Source organism: Trichechus manatus, unplaced genomic scaffold (assembly GCF_000243295.1).
Source record: "Trichechus manatus latirostris isolate Lorelei unplaced genomic scaffold, TriManLat1.0 scaffold00155, whole genome shotgun sequence".
In the NCBI taxonomy this organism is placed as follows: Eukaryota; Metazoa; Chordata; class Mammalia; order Sirenia; family Trichechidae; genus Trichechus; species Trichechus manatus.
The window spans coordinates 1,575,157-1,592,762 of record NW_004444091.1 but is presented as its reverse complement, the minus strand read 5'-3'; the positions used below and the strand labels follow the sequence as shown (position 1 = coordinate 1,592,762).

General features: G+C 46.1%; 1 protein-coding gene across 3 annotated transcripts in view; it reads right to left on the bottom strand.

The window, feature by feature from the left end:
* The window catches only part of LDB3 (LIM domain binding 3), a 67,933-nt gene that overhangs the window by 2,203 nt on the left and 48,124 nt on the right, over nt 1-17,606 (bottom strand). For all 3 annotated transcript variants that reach the window (XM_004386074.3, XM_004386073.1, XM_004386075.2), the window contains exons 9-12: nt 14,100-14,511; nt 12,646-12,826; nt 11,943-12,063; nt 5,345-5,460 (exon numbers count right to left, since the gene is read on the bottom strand). In XM_004386074.3, the coding sequence (XP_004386131.1) occupies nt 5,345-5,460; nt 11,943-12,063; nt 12,646-12,826; nt 14,100-14,511 (830 nt within the window). The remainder of the gene's footprint in view (nt 1-5,344; nt 5,461-11,942; nt 12,064-12,645; nt 12,827-14,099; nt 14,512-17,606) is intronic.

Genomic DNA, 17,606 nt, shown 5'->3' with positions numbered 1-17,606 from the left:
TACTGACTGTTTAATGAGAAACTATTGGTTCTGTAAACCTTCACCTAAAGTACAATAAAAAAAATTAAAAAAGAGAGAGAGAAAGTATATGTGGGGAAATATATGAAGAAAAAAAGGAGAAAAAATTATATCCCAACTGTCTATGGCCTTCAGTATGGATTATACCTCAACATAAAAGAAAGCAAGAATCCTCACAACTGAACCAATAAGTAACATCACAATAAAGGGAAAAAATATTGAAGTTGTCAAGGATTTCATTTTACTTGGATCAACAATCATCGTTCATGGAAGCAGCAGTCAAGAAATCAAACAACGTATTGCATTGGGCAAATCTGCTGCAAAAGACTTCTTTAAAATCCTAAAAAGCAAAGTTGCCACTTCGATGACTAAGGTGTGCCTGATCCAAGCCATGGTATTTTTAATTGCCTCATATGCATATGAAAGCTGGACAATGAAAAAAGAAGACCAAAGAAGAATTGATGCATCTGACTTATGGTATTGGCAAAGAATATTGAACATACAGTGGACTGCCAGAAGAATGAACAAATCTGTTTTGGAAGAAGAACAGCTAGAATGCTCCTTAGAAGCATGTTATCAGGAGGGACCATCCCTGGAGAAGGACATCCCACTTGATAAGGTAAAGGGTCAGCAAAAAAGAGAAAGACCCTCAAGGAGATGGATTGACACAGCGGCTGCAACTATGGGCTCACACATACCTACTATTGTGAGGATGGCGCAGGACCAGGCAATGTTTAATTCTGTTATACACAGGGCCACTGGAGTCAGAGCCAACTCAATGGCACCTAACAACTATGACAACATATGAGTTCTGTTGGAGGATGGAAACAGATCACAGAAAGAAGGGAACTGATTAATATTCACTGAGGCTGCCATTGCTTAGGCAGTGCACTGGACACTCTATACACAAGATCTCATGTAACTCTCACAAAAACCTTATGGGATAGGTATGACTTTTCTCCACTTTACAACTGAAGGACTGAGGTTCAGAGAGCCCAAGGGTCTTGCTTTAATCACAGACTAAGTTATCTTGCTGAGATGAGAATCCATGTCTAATTCCATGCTAATTTTCCCCACACCCAACAGCAAAGAGTGTGGGTCTTTAATTATTAGTTACTTAACTTAATATATAATGTATCTAATTGAAATTGTTTTGAGTTTAGGGATTTGTGGAGTCCTTGGTTGGTGCTAACAGTTAACACAGTCGGCGGGTAACTGAAAGGTTGGAGGTTCAAGTCTACCCAGAGATGCCTTGGAAGAAAAGTCCTGGCGATCTACTTCAGAAAAATCAGCCATTGGAAACCCTATGGAGCACAGTTCTACTCTGACACCCATGGGGTCTCCATGAGTCAGAATCAACTCCACGGCAACTGGTTGGTTAGGATTTATCCAGGGGTAGCCCTCTGAGTCCTTTGGACTACCAATATGTAGGCTGCACCCTGTGGGGATAATATGTTAATCTGTCAGAGTCCGCTGGGAAGTCATATTGGTTGGGATAGCCTCAGTCTCGGACAGGGCACTGAGGAGCCCTACTGGGGAGACAGAATTGGAGGTGCATCTAGGACACTGGCATCAGAAGAAGTGCAGGTGGAGTTCCCATATTCAGGTAGGCACGGGCATAGGGAAATCGCCCATCTGAGCTGAGCTTGGTCAGTGAGCATGTGTCCACACCAAGAGAGTTGAGAAGGAATATGACATCATGGTAGCCTCATGTCCGAGGCCCTGATGTCCCAGTTGGGAGGTTATATACACGGGATCACACAGGGCTGCCAGTGGGCCCTGGAAGCCAATGACCTGGAAAAGTCCCTGAAAACTTCCCAACTGGATGCAGTGATGCTGAGTAAGACCAGACTTGGTAGTAGCCTCAAGCTGCAGTGTTGGCACCAAATTCTGGAGACAAGTTCAAGATGGCAACACCTAAGAGCTAACTGATGACAGTGGGTTTCGGGGGAGATAGAAAGGCAGCTCTGGAGTGAGCTGGCAAGGAGCTGCCTGTGTATGCCTGGTCTAGGACAGTGCTAGTTGCCTGTGAGAACTTCAGGATGAGGCAGGCTGGGGATGGTGTTGGGGGGCTGAAGACTGAGGAGTGAGGAAGGTACAGAGCCTCAGAGGGGGCTCATCGGTAAGAAGGGGCTGAGGGCAGGGCCCTGAATAGGGAGGTTTTGTTCAGTGTCTTGGGCCAGGAGACTGCAGACGGGAGGTAAGGTGGCTTTGTTGTGGAGGAGGCCTCCAGTCACTCAGTAGGGAGGCACAGCAGGGGCGACCCAACCCCCAGGCTCTGTGGTCAGGTGGCATCAGGGCCTGGCTGTGGAGGAGTGGTGGCCACGGACAGTGCTGACCACAGTCCCAGCAGAGTGAAAGGCAATAAAATAGGCCTCTAAAACTACCTAAAATTTACACTGCCGCCCACCCTTCCTGATACCCACACCAGTGAGGAAGACTAGAAACCCAGACTTAGAGAAGAGTGGCCCAAAAGATGTCTTTCCCCCATTGAGGTGGGACCCAGATTCTTTTCGTTGGAACTCAAATACCAAAGCCAGAGAGGAGATGCCCCTCACTGCCCTTCTCAGACTCCCAGTCCTCATTTCATAAGCTTTGGGCTTTCAAGTTAGTCTTGTTCTGGTTTTTAATTGCTTGTATATGTTGACTTTTTTTTCCTATTAAGCCTGTAAATTCCTTGAAGGTGGAGCTTGTTCTGGGATACTCTTGTACTCCCCAAACTCAAGGAATATTTAGTAAATTGTATTTGCTATCCAGAGAACTAACTGATGGGTAATCAGTATACCAGCTGGGAGAGCTAGTCCTGATCTCCCTTTTTATTTTTTAAATTTATTATAGAATAAGATATGCTCATTAAGAGTGATTTGAGAATATAAAATGATAGAAGACAAAAAAATCCCTCAAAGTCTTCCAAACAAAAGATTGCTTTCCAAAGACTGAAACCACATTACACTTTGCTATACCTTAACAGGGCTGTGAGTGCTGCACAGGGCAGTTTGGGAGAAGACCCAATGCTTCTCCATGTTGATTCTCCAAAGGGCAGGATCTGCCCAGTTTCTTTGGATCCCTAACACCTGATTGGACTTACTTCTCTGGAACTTATTTGTAAGATCATCCTGAACCATCTCAACATCTACTGCTTCTTCTGGTCTTTCTCTAGGACTTGTGCTATAGCAGGCTGGAGGGAGCAGACCCATGTTCACCCTGGCCGTGGTCCCCTCTCCATGGGACACAGACCTGCCCTCAGAGAGCAGTTCTCCTGTACTACTGTCTTCCCTGGACCTCCCCCACATCTCTTGGGTCCTTTTGGTAAGCAGATTTGCAGGCAACGCTTCAGGGTCCCATAAACTTGAATGTAAGGGTCAGAGGCCCTGTGCTGTGCCTCTCTGAGACAAGGCTCTGCAGGGGACAGCCCCAGAGCAAGTATATTTACACAGTTGTCCCTTTTTGGAGGGGAGGCCCTGATGTATATCAAGACCCTTAAAGGCAACCCGAGAATCTGTTCAAATCAGTGAATATGATGCACGCCACGAGCACACCATTACATGAAGTGTAGAACCTGAAGTGTGTTACAGTAAACTTGATGCCTGGGGTTGTCCTATGTCATACGTCTATCAGCAATTACTCAGGTTGAAAACTGCCAGAGTATTTCATACATTCTCAGGATTTATAGTGAGCAGCTCTGGTAAAAAACAATAATAGTAGTAGTAGTAGTAGCACATTAATTTTCCAAATGAAGTTATAGATTCACATTATAGGGCTTGATCAGAGATGACCATTTCCTACCTCTCATGTGGAATCTAAATGTCAGTAAGCTCACAATCATGTCCTCTCCCCGACCCAAAGCCCTTGGAAGGAAAATGTCAATCTTATGCTAAAAACGACTTGGTCGTTCAGCAGAAATAAATTGCACAAGGTTAATTGTTAATCTAAGGCTTATCTCCTGGCAGCTGTATGTCAAGAACAGGACCACTTAGGAAAATAAAAGGATACTTGGTCCTGCTTTCTCAAGGTTCTATCAAGGGGAACCTTACCTCAGTTTTTCATAGGATCAGTCTAGACTCTGACTGTGTTTTCATGGTGAAAATTTGGGGGAAACCCTCAAATCACTTCATCATATAGGAAGCCAACATCTAACTACGGGAAGACAACTACCCCTCTTTTAAATCCAAGTATCACTCACTGCTCCCACCTATGGAGATCATTGCTGCTGAGACAACTGCTGGTTTGCTGGATCCTTGAACACTCTATTGTCCTTAATGAAACTGAGAGTAACAAAGTCTCACTGGTTTATAAATAATTACTACCAATAAATTTTGTTCTACTGTGATACAAACAAGGTCTCACGGTATTTACTAGTTTTTAAAAAATATCAGAGTATACAAAAAAAAAAAAAAGAGTAGCTGCTGAGGCTGCCTATGTACAACCAAACACCGCAAGAGATTTGGTTCCTTGGTTTGGAGGTTTAGGGTCATGGTTTCATGGGACATCCCAGTTAATTGGCCTAATAGTGTGTTCGGTGCTTCTGTTCTACCTCCTAGTTCGTTGCGTAGCTGGGGTCTTAAAAGCTTACAAGTGGCCATCGAAGGCACAAAAATTGGTCTCTACTTGCCTGGAGTAATAGAGGAAGAAGGAGAATCAGGAATAGGAGGAGGTTATGGAATGTGTGGCTGATTGCCTCTCTGAACAACTGCCTCCTTGGCCATAAGACCAGAAGATGGTTCCTGGCTGCCATTACTGAACACGATGATCAAAGATTCTATAGAAGAATCCTGATCAAAAGGGGGAAAATGTGGAACATAATTTAAAATTATCATGGAATCCAGATTTTCTGGAGCCATGAGGCTGGATGAACCCCTAAAACGATTGCCCTAAAATAATCTTTAAACCTTAAACTAAAAATATCCCCTGAAGTCTTCCTAAAACCAAACAATAGTTTAGCTTAACTAGTAAAAAATGTCTGCCTTGAGTATTATGTTCTTTTAAGATCTATGCATATGGGATTAAATTGACAACAACTTATAGGAACCTCAGGGGGCAGTGAGCTTATGTTAATGGGGGAGGAACAATTCAGAAAAAGAGGGTGAGAATGGTTACACAACTTGAAGAATGTAATCAGTGTCGCTAAATTGTACATGGAGAAACTTGAATTGGTGTATTTTTTGCTGTGTATATTCTTAACAAAAAATAAATTAAAAAAAATATACCAGGGTGTTAGAATGCCAGAGTTGAGAGGGATGGATGTGGAGGGTTGGTCATCTGGCCCCCACTTGGTCCCTGCTGCCCCCTTCTCAGGAAAGTCAAAATCCCAGGCTCAAACACATACTGCGCAAATGAAGCAAGTGTCATGCCAGGTATGTCCCAGGGCTTCGATAAACTTGTCACCAGCCTCCACGGGGAAATCACAGCCGTGACACTTGGTGCTGAACAGATTGATGTAGTCTGAAATGAAAGGAAGAATGAGGACCAGCCGTCCAGGCAGGCGGACGAAGTGTCCCAGCTTCATCTCCTTAATGCCAGGACAACCCCCCAAATCAGACTGGCCGTTTGTCATCTTGTAGACAAAACACTTGGGTGAATTACAGAATTTTTTTTTCCAACAATTTGCACTGATGTTGTGCAGACTCAGGCTTAGTCACCACCTTGTGCTGGCTTGATTTACAAACACTCTCTGGAATTGTCATTAACTTTCTGCAGGGTGGTGTTTTTCTGCTGTTTCCACCACATCTTATAGCCCAAACAGACCAAAAAAAAAAAAAAAAAAAAAAAGACACATTTCCAAACACCTGTGCTTCTTTTAGAAGAATGAGGGCCCTTAACATTTTTAGAGTTACAGAATACTCCTTGCTTGGCCATTCTCCTGTCCCTGGGCATTTGTGTTGATACTAAATTCTCACTACTATGAACAATACCTGAGCTACTTTACTGGAACATGCCCTCCCCCACCCCACCGTGGAGGTAATAATATGACATATTATTTGTATAATGCTTTACAGTTTACCAATCATTTTCACATAGATGGCATTATTTACAAGTAGCTCAATGTCAAGGACTATGTCTTAGTTTTCTTTATATTCCCAGCACAATGCCTAGCACGCAATCAGTACCCAACACAGATGTATACGATGAATGAGTGAATGGATCAATCAGTTGATCAGTAAATCTGTGAATGAGCTTCACACAGTTCCCCCAGGTATGAACTATTCATCTTCTGTTTTCTTCTTTTGGCAGATGAGAAAACTGAGGCTAAACGAGGTGAAGGGACCGCCAGAGTCACCCAGCTGAGACTCAGAGGTCAAGGCCTGGGCTCCTCCCCATGGGACTGTCCTCTCTCAGTCACAGGGGCAGCAGTTCTACCACACTTACTGCCGCATTCTTCTAGATTTCCTTAGAAAAGCTGGTCCCCTTTATGAGGACTTCCTTCCCCAGCAGTGGTACGTGTCTCTCCACAACTCTGCCATAGTTGGTTTTTTTCACAGTGATTTCTTGTTTGAGTCTCCTCATGGACAGTATGACTGCTCAATGTCTAGACCGTGTGCGGAGAAGCAGCGTGCCTGCCGTGGTGGTTAGAAATCTGGGCTCTGAAGAAAGAAAGAACTGGGCTAAATCCCAGTTCTATGAGGAATTGTCCAGACCTTGGGTATGTTGCTGAACTTCTCAGTGCATCAATTTTCTCATCTGTATAATGGGAAGGATTATAGTACCTGACTCATGGGGTCGTTGTAAGATTAAATGAGATAATGTACGTGAAGTACTTAGTATGCTCAGAAACATTGGCTCTTATTTTGAATGTCATTATACATGATAAAAAGAGGGAAGGGGACTATGAGCTGAGCGCCTACTATGTACCAGTCCAATCTTAGTGCTTTTTCTGTATTATCTTGTTTAATCCTGACAGCAGCTCCATGTTCTGCTTCCTTTAGAAAGTTACCGCAGGTTTACGGCTCACCCTGCTCTGTAGGAACTTCCAGTGTGTGAGTGAGCAGCGTGGCTATGGGCTAACCCTTCTCCCCGTGAGGGCAAGCCCCACACCTCACTTCTGACTTAGCTTCCATCACTCTCAGTTCCCCAGATGCCCTGGACTCTCCCGTACAGCTCCGTGCCTCTGTGTAAACCAGGCCCTGTACTTAGAAAGCCCTTCCCGCTTTCGCTACTTGAATCTTGGCAATCCTTTGGGCCAGGCCTTCTTTCTGGGAAGTCCTCACCTCCCAGCCTCCACCAAGAGAGATGAGATGGCCTTCCTGAAGGCTTCCCTGGGCTTCCCTCCCTCCCCATTCATTCATCCATTCAACATTTCCTGACAGTCCATTTACATGTCAGCATATCACAGGAGGATGGGTTTGCCCGAGGTTTTGGAGGCTTCTGTCATGCTCACCTCCACCCTCAGCACCTTGCACAGAGACTAGCACATAATACGTGCTCAACACAAATTCGGTGGATAAATGATAGATGGACAAATGAACTTGTTCAAACAACCTAGTGATTCCTTCTCCTATTGTGTAGCCTATTTTTTCGCAGCTTAAGCTCTTACAATGGCTTGAACCTATTTTTAGAATGTCTAGTCTCATCCACTGATTGTTTTTTCTGTTTTAAACTTAATTCTGTGTGGATCTGGAGAATTGCCACTTTGTCTTAAAATTTGGTAACACAGGTCTGACCCTAGTACCTGAAAAGAAAAAAACTAGTAGTGTTCTTCATTTATCCTATAAAGGAAGAATGTAACTCGTATTGAACTAAGTCTGTGCATGGGCCTTTCTCATAATCTAGCTCCTCATTTATTTATTTCTTCCTTTATTTCTCCCATTTCCAAAAAATAAAAATAAAAAAATAACGAAATCCATTGCCATCGAGTCAATTCTGACTCATAGTGACCCTATAGGACAGAGGAGAGCTGCCCCATAGGGTTTCCAAGGCTGTAAATCTTTGCCATGGAAGCAGACAGCCACATCTTTCTCCCATGGAGTGGCTGGGGGGTTCAAACTGCTGACTTTTTGGTTAGCAGCTGAGCAGTTCAACCACTGTGCCACCAGAGTGCCTATATTTCTCCCATTAGGTTTTTATAATTTTCTTTGACTAACTTTCCTATGCCCTGACTTGAATTAATATTCTTGCATTTAATGGATTTTACTGCAACTAGAAAAGGATTCTTATCCATCAAATTTATGGATGCTCTGTGTTGAAAAAGGGCTTAGTGCTTTTCTGGAGCAGTTGCTCTTAAACATTAGAATCACCTGGAGGGCTTGTTAAAACACAGATTGCCAGGCCCAATTCCCAGAGTATCTGATTCAGTAGAGCTGGGGTAGGGCCTGAGAAGTGCATTTCTAACCAGTTTCCAGGTGATGCTGATACTGCTCATTCTGGGACTGCACTTTGAGAAAAACTGCTGAGTCCCAAACCTAACTAAATACCACGATCACCTGGGTGGGTGATTCTGCTTCTGTAGGTCTGGGATAGGCCTGGGAATTTACCTTCTTTATATTCTTTAAAACGTCCAGTGATTATGGGAGGTGACTGTGATGCCCAGCTAGGCTTGGGAACTGCTGAAGTGCTGGCACACCTGGCAGGGGCAGGCTCTCCCGTTTCCCTTACTTGTATGCAGGGTATCATATGTGCAAGTGTCAGCTCATCCTTGCCGCCTGTTGAAGGCTTTCTGAGTCTAGATCCTACCATTCCTCCAAGGCTGGCTCACTCTGCAGCTTTGACAAGCCTCCCTTCTGTATCTTTTTTCAAGCTGATGACAAGGTCAGAGCCAAGCACAGTGCCCATGGTATGACACTGGGGATCTCCCTCCAGGCTGATTCCAATATAGTTGATCAATTCTAGGGCGTGTTAGCCCACCAGGCTTGACTTTACCTAACTGTTGGATCACCCAGCCCTCCTTTTTTCACTTTGTTCACAAGAATATCATTCTTTACTACATTCAACAATCATGTTAAAATTCCTAGTGCTCTTTCTAAAATAAAATTTGGATTTTGTTACTTCCTTGCTTAAAATATTTCAATGACTCCTATTGCTTCAGGAAATGGTTTTTAAACTGAGCTCCACGGAGAGCTATGGACTTCCTGGAACCATTTTAGGGACCACTCATATTTATTGTCCACTTGCCGAGAAAACCCTATGGCGCAGTTCTACTCTGTGACACATGGGCTCACCATACGTTGGGGGCTGACCCTACAGCAGCTCACAACAGCAGCAAATGCCACAGGCAGGTGCTTTGCTAAGAGCTTTGCATACAGCATCTCGGTCAAGCCCCACAACAGTCCTCTGAAGGAGGTTATATACATGGGGAAACAGAGACTCAGAAGGGGTAAGTGCCTTGTCAATGGCCACACAGCCTGGAAGTGCGGCCCATACAGATTCAGGTCCCGGTCTCTCAAAGGCAACCAGGTCTGAGGCTAAATCTTTTCCCTTGCTGTCTTCTCTCAATGCTAGGCCATCCTCCAAGTGTATCTGTGCCCTTCCTGAGTCCTCTTACTCAAAACATCATTTTTTTCCCCTTTTATTTATTTTTGATCATTGCCACTCTAATGGGGGTGAGGTCGTATCTCATTGTGGGTTTTTTTTTTTTTTAAATTGTGCTTTAGATGAAGGTTTACAGAGCAAATAAGTTTCTCAATAAACAATACACATACTGTTTTGTGACTTTGGTTGCCAACCCCGCAACGTGTCAACACTCTCCCCTTCTTGACCTTGGCTTCCCCATTATCCGCTTTCCTGTCCCCTCCTATCTTCTCATCCTTGCCCCTGGGCTGGTGTGCCCATTTAGTCTCATTTTGTTTTATGGGCCTGTCTAATCTTTGGTTGAAGGGTGAAGTTCCGGAGTGACTTCAGTACTGAGCTAAAAGGTGTCTGGGAGCCATACTCTTGGGGTTTCTCCAGTCTCTGTTCAGGCCAGTAAGTCTGGTCTTTTTTTGTGAGTTAGAATTTTGTTCTGCGTTTTTCTCCAGCTCTGTCCGGGACCCTGTATTGTGATCCCTGTCAGAGCAGTCAGTGGTGGTAGCCAGGCACCATCCAGTTGTTCTGGACTCAGTCTGGTGGAGGCTGTGGTAGTTGTGGTCCATTAGTCCTTTAGACTAATCTTCCTTTACATCTTTGGTTTTCTTCATTCTGCTTTGCTCCAGACAGGGTGGGACCAGTGGAGTATCTTAGATGGCCGCTCACAAGGTTTTAAGACCCCAGACACTACCCACCAAAGTAGGATGTAGAACGTTTTCTTTATAAACTATTTTATGCCAATTGAGCTAGATGACCCCTGAGATCATGGTCCCCAGCCCTCACCCCAGTAATTCGGTCCCTTGAGGAGTTTGGATGTGTCTAGGAAGCTTCCATGACCTTGCCTTGTTCAAGCTGTGCTGACTTCCCCAGTATTATGTACTGTCTTACCCTTCACCAAAGTTACCACTTATCTATTGTCTAGTTAGTGTCAAAACATCATTTTTGAAAACCTTTTTTGGGGGGTTGCTGTGGAGAGGAGCAGTGGTGATAATAGAACTCTATCATTTTGCAAGTCTCAGACACAAATTGTGGCTTATTACAAATTATGAAAGTCACAATGCTTTTAGTTGATTGGCCTAACAGCCTTATGGAGTCCCTGAGTCGTGCAGATGGTTAAGTGCTTGACTACTAACTGAAAGGTTGGCAGTTCACACCTACCCGGATGTGCCCTTGAAAAACCCTGTGAAGCAGTTCTACTCTGCACACATAGGGTTGTCGTGAGTTGACAAGTAACAACAACAAACAGCACTTACATTAATCACCAGCCATCACCATGTGCTCATAAGGAGGGAAAGACAGCTGTTAGCTTTTTCCTCTTACAGATATGGAAACTAAGGCAGAGTGATTAACTGAGCTGGAAAGAAAAGTCACCAGCATATAAGACCCCAAGAAGTTTCTTTTATAATTTACGGTATTATATGTTTATAATATTTTTTTTTTCCCTTGAGGAACTAGAATGCTTTCTCCTTTCTGATTTTAAAGTAAACTAACTTTCTGTGTTTCTCTTTTTGCCCTGGCTGCCAGGAAGTTTGCAGTCAAATTTGCTACCCAGCTGCTGCAAGTCCATTATTTTTTATAATCGGCCTTTCCCTCTTCTACTTGGTGCTGATTCTCTAGTTCTGTTGTTTTAATCTTGGTGTCTATATTACCTTTGTTGGAACCTGCCTCAAATCCGTTTCAAAAGAGACAGGCTATGGATAAACGAGTGAGTGAGTGGCTAGTTAGCTGAAAATCCCAGCTGTCTAATGGAGGGCTTTGTCTCCTGAATTTGGGATAACTCACTCCAAATTTTACGATAACATATAGCATTTTAGGTTACAGAATAATTCTGCATTCAGACCGGGAGATTACAGGAATCTGAAGGAACATAATGGCCTGGTAAACACCATCACAGCAGGGGAGGGAAGTCTCACTTATTCACTGTGCTTTACACCCCTTCTCTGGTCTAAGCCTCACCACTCCGTCTAAGGCAGGTATGATTTTTCCCATTCTACAGATGAGGAAAGTGAGGCTCAGAGCAGTTCAATAACTCACTCAGGGATTCAAAGCCGGCCCAGGACTAGAACCCAGGGCAAAGTGCAGAGCTGAGGCTTGTGCGCACCAGACCTTGCAGTCTCCAAATCAGCATAACCTGAAGAGCTCCCAAAGTGGCTATAAGGTGCCAACTTTTGATCCACATTTTTGATGCAGGGAAGGGAGCAGAGCCTGACTGTGTAAAAATAAGTTATGGACCCCGTCTTATGAAAGGAGGCCAAATGGGAAGGGGGAGTCCTCAGACTAACTTCCTTTGTGTAATATTAGCATGATTCTGCCATTAAAAAAAAAGTCCCATCTCCCAGAAATGGAGCCTCCTGATGCTCCAGTGTGAATGGAGACAGGCAGGAGTCCCAGACCCCAGGCTGCTGGCCCCTTCATCGCAGTGGCCCTACCTTTCTCGCAGTAGGGCTCCCCATCTTCCATGTGGAAGAGGCTGTTCCCGAAGGGCTTCTTACAGGCTGCACAGACGAAGCAGGTGGTGTGCCAGGTCTGCCTCAGGGCATGCATTACCTCCTGTGGGGAAAAGCCTCAGCTCAGGACAGAAAGGTCCTGGGAGACAGGGAGCTGGGTTTAATGGCCCGCCCGGCCTCGGCTACCACTAGAGCATCCCGTTGGGGAACAGGCCAGGAAAGGCCAGGGAGTAGGCCTTGGACACATGGAGGAAAGGCCTGGGGCAGGTGAGGAGGGGGATCCCACTCATCCAGTGATGCCAGGTGCCAGGTTCTGTGTGGTGCTTACATAAGCCGTGATGCCTACTCCTGGATCCAGCCTGGGAGGGAAGTACTGTTTCTTACTGCCATTTTCCCACATGCAGGTGTGGTGAGGTCAGGCTATGACGTGATAACTGGCTTTGCAGAAGTTCCATCATGTCAAGCTGTATCGTCATGCACATACAGTCACCTCTCACTTCAAGTTCACTCGCTCCCTAGTTCAATGGTGGCAAACCAACTCCGTTCTAAGATAGAAATGGAATTGCTTTCTCTTCGTTAGCAGCAACTTCCTGGCTCCCTAATTGGGCCCCATAATCTTCGCGGGGGAGGTGGTGAGGACTGGGGAAAAGACAAGGGTCTGAGGAGAGGGATGCTGCCCACTTACCCCCATGATTTTGGTGTTGCACTTGGCACACAGTGGGGCAAAGAACTGCTCGTAACACCGCTCGCAGTAGACATTGTTCTGCTCCTCCACAAAGCACACGTCAGCCAGCGAGGTCTTGCAGTAGGCACAGTTGAACTCTTCCGGGTGCCAGGAGCGGCCCATGGCTACCAGAAAGGGGCCCCTGGGGAAGCAGAGAACAGCACCTACTACAGCATCCCCAAAAGCTCGGGGCCAGATGTCTCAAGAACCTCAACAAGGCTCATTTTTTGACCCAATAATTCTGACTTTCATGACTTTTTTAAAGAAATAATGTGAAATTCAGATAAAGCTCCATGTAGAAAGGTGTTCACGGTTCACTTACAGTAAAGAGAAACTGGAAGCGACTCCAACCCCACCAGTAGGGGCTGGTTAAGTGTGTTATGGAATAACCATTCAGTTGGTACTGATAATTGTAACAACAGTGAGGCTGCTGCTGACAGCAAACTTGTATTAAGTGCTCAGTCTGTGCATAGAACTTTGCATTTCTTAATTTGTTTAATTCTCACGACAAACCTGTGAAGTAGTACTATTATCATATCATACCCATTTTCAGATAAGGAAACTGAGGCACAGAGAGGTCAAGTAACTTGTTCAAGGCAGTAGGGCTAGTAAGTGGTAGGCCCAGGATACAAACCCGGGTAATATAGTTCCAGATTAGCAGTAGTCAGAACAGTGGGACTACCAGGAAATTTTTCATATTCTAATTTCTACGTGGAGCCCTGGTGGCACAGTGGTTAAGAGCTCGGCTGCCAACCAAAAGGTCGGCAGTTCGAATCCACCATAAATTACTGTATTTATTACTAAGAATTTCTAATACTCTATAATGAGTATATTTGACTTTATTTTAAAATAAAAGTGTATTTTTCATATATACAAGTATACCACACACACACGTAAACATACTGTATTCAAACAACAGTCACCCATTATCCTGGCTTCCAAGCATGAAATGACTTGTTTTCATCTTGGTGAGGTGGATGGCCACCAAAACCCTAAGCAGCCTGTCTGTGGAAAGACCAGAAGCAACCCTAAAGGAAAGCTGGGTCAAAACCAGCACTGTCAGCCAGCTTGCAACATGCCCAGTAAACCTACTGACAAGACTGGCGAGTCCCAGAACCTGACCTTAGCCCAAGGGGAGAGCTCCTGGCACCAGGCACTGCTCTGGGAGCTTCACCCACGTACCTCATGGAATCCTCCCAACTCCCCGGGGAGGTGGATGTCACACAGGTGTGGAAGCTAAAGCTCAGAGAGGATCAGACCAGATGGTGATCCAAAGGACCTGAGGCTGCCCTGCAAGGTGCTTTCTCCCTACATCTGCCCCCCAACCCTACACACACCGCAGGGCTCAGACGGTAGGCAAGCACCCCAACCCCGCCCTTCCAGCACCCCAGCACAGAGGCACAGCTAGACCATACCGGATGATGCTGTTACAGTGGCTGCAATGTGGAGTCCGGCTGCTGGCTGGGAATCGCTCGGCTCTCTGGACGGTGCCCCTGGCAAGGGGGGATACCTGGGGTCCTGCTGGAGTGTACGATGGGGCCCCCCTGGGTAGGGGCTGCTTGCTGAGTGACGTGGTGCTCATCCCAGGGGCAAACTTCTGGGAGAAGCTGTTGTCTGTCACCCAGGGGGGGCGGCTGGTAGGCTCCGCAGGGCCCCCACCATAGGTGGCAGGGTTATAGCTTGGGGCAGGTGAGGGGGTGTAGGCTGGTGCCGGTGAGGGGGTGTAGGTGGGGGGAGATGAAGGGGTGTAGGCAGGAGCAGGCGAGGGGGTGTAGGGAGCTGGACTGTAATTTGCCCCTGGGGATGGGCTATAGGTAGACGCAGGCACTGCAAGCCAAAAGTACCCAAAGAAAAATGTGTCAGGAACTCATTCCCCTTCAACTTTCCCTCTCCCCAGCCAGAGAACTGCAAAAGGTGACTTCAGTATTAGAGAAGCACAATTCTAATTTTTACGGGCGACGCACTCCTGAACTTCTTGATGCCCCAGATTTTAATTCACAGCAGGGAGCAGGGACAGATTACCTAATAAGTAAGGTATGCACGGGCTTATTTCTGCTTATTTACTAATCTGCAGTGCACAATTTCACGCACTAAACACAATTAAGCCCCTGCTTACCAGTTAACCCACCCTTGGCAGGGAGCCAAGACAGATGAAGAGCAATCTGAGCAGAGCCCCTGGGAGGCTAGGTGTGGCTGGGACAGGGCTGTGGCTATAAACATCTGCAGCTGTACCAGGCAGGACTCAGAGACAGGGGTGAGAGTGGGGGTGCTGGGTGTGGCTCACATCTGGGTCCCTGGGCCGGGAAACGGTGGGTCGGGGTCAGCACAGCCTTGACTGGAGGATGCCTTCAGCTGCACTCCAACCAGTAATTTAACATCCGAAATGCCTCCCTCGGCATGCCCTTGCTGAGCCTGGACTTAGTCCAGCCTTGGGACAAAGCAGATGGCCGGCAGCTGGGGTTTCAGGTTTAGCTACAATCTTTTCATGAAAAACAGCTTAGCTTGATTTGTACTGGGAAGAAATTCTATCTTGGTTTGATTGGGGTGGGGGTCTTGAAGGAGACATTTAGAGATGCTGGGGAGAACTGTGCTCCCTGCATCACTTTGGTGGAAACTGATGTGACCCTAACATTCCCCAGCATGGTTTCTTCTTTTCAAAATGGGCGACTGAGAGCTTGACGTAACTAACGCCATGATAAACCTATAAGTTTTTTTTTCTTTGCCTTCTCCTTTTTGCATACCTTTGTTAATGACTTTGTTTTGCTCTGTCTGGCCACCTGTGGCTTATGACCCCCCACGGGAAGATTAGAGCCCAGATGTCAGATATGTATATCTTTAGCCTGATAAGGAAATGTCCAGCATGTATCTCTTTAGTATGATAAAGAGTCTCTTGTTTGAAACTTTGTAAAAATCATATGTAAGCGCTAATATAAAAATGCCTTTTGGGACTCCGTAGAGACAGCCTGCATTGATGTTGAATCCCTGGTGGCGGACACCTCCTACAATAAAACTTTCTTACTCTTTCTGACTTGGAGTATGTTTCATTGGCTCGACTGCTCCAGGGCACGGACCCTATTCGGGTAACACTGAGAGTGCGTCACAGTGCCTGTTTAGAGGTTGCCAAGGAAGTCGGAGGGTAGGAAGAGAATGTGGCCGCTCCACTGCTGGAACCCCCTCCTCCAGCTCACTGAGAGCTGAAAAACATTTTGGAGTAATGACATAGCAGGACCATTGCAGCTGCTCACCCAAGCTGCCCTCAAAACCCCAGGCTTCTGAATGCCCTGCCGTCTCCCGCTGTGGAGCCTGCAGGGGCAGACCCAGCTGTGTCCTGCACGCATGGTCCAGCTGGCCTCCTCTTCCAGTGAGGGAGGTTCCAGAAGCCTCATCTGGGCTCACAGTCTGCTCCTTTGGGAAGAGGCCTCATTCTCCCACCCTGGGAAGCATGTCGGGCCAGTCGCCCTTCTCATTCCCGAGCCTCACCTGGGCAGAATGAGGTGTGCTGAGGCAGCCCCCTTGTGGGCCCCAGCCCTAGCCCCAGCCTCTGGTCTCTCCTTCCCACCTGGCTCCCCTGGGCCACCTTGGGTGGTCTGTGGTCTACTGCTCCAGCTCTGTACCTCTACTCCCAGGACAACTGGCTCTTCAGAGCTGGATAACATGGAAACCCCTGTGCTGGGAATGGTAGGTACCAGGCCTGTGTTACTGAAGTGTGAATGGGGTAGAAGCCTCCACAGCCCTGCCCCAGAGCCATCCTCGAAATACTGTTGGCGTACAAAGGTAAAACCCACCTCCATAAGGTATATTAGGCACCCAACAGATTAGCTGGGTTAGTCCTCACTAGGATGTCTCCTAACTAGGATTTTCATTTGCCCCTAATGTCCTGTAATACTTCACCTCCAGGAACTGTCACTGATATCAAGTGGCTCTGCAGAAAAGAAAATGAGATGACAGTATTTAATTGAGAAGTAGCCAATTTTTCACTTTATTTAAAAAGTAATGGATAAATGTGATATTCTTAAGGTCTTGAGGAATGGTGACCACATTCCTGGTTTTTTGTCTAAATGAATCTGTTGGACGATAACTATGGTGTGTTTGGAAAATTACTGGTGTCACTCTTTGCCTATACAGTAGAAGAATAATGCTTTTTGAAAATAAACTTGAGCAAAGCAAGGCCAGGGACTACACTGTGAATCAGAATTTCGCAGTGTTTCTGTGAAGAGTCCTCACACCATCCCCTATACAGATGAGGTCACCGAGGCTTAGACAGAGCCAGTAAGTGGCAGAGTGAATCTACAAAGCTACTCTTTCTATCACCCCAAGCTGCTTCTGTAAGGAACACAATTCTAATTTTCTGAAAGTCTCAGTGTCCACAGATGTACCGTTTCCTCACTGTCATCAAGGAATGACTTTCAACACAGAGCAGACCCCACACTCTGGCATGTAGCACAGCCATCGAGAGCTCTGGGTTCAGGTTCCAGCTCTACAATCTAGCTGTGTGTCATTGGGCCATTCCTTAACATCTCTGAGCCTCTGTTGCCTCATCTAAAAGTGGTGATAATTCTTAGTACCTCAAAGGGTTATTATGAGGATTAAGGAATAGAAGAAATATAAAGTACCCTAGTACTTTATCCCTAGTGCCCAGCACAGTGTGAATGCCACTGAATGTTAGTGAGGATGCTTAGAGTTGTGACTCTTGGGTCTCAGGGTAATGAAGTGTCAGCTCATCTTATGGCCTGGTGGTCACATGGGGGAGCCCAGTCCAGGGTGACTATGGGATGTGGGGCTAGGGGTGGGAGATGTGACACCTTGAAGTCTGATAACCTGGGACTCCAGGTGGAACGCAGGACACCCTGTCCACCTCATAGGAAGTGGTGAGGGCCTACCAGAGGGACACAGTGCAAGCATTTGGAAATTTGTGAAGCCCA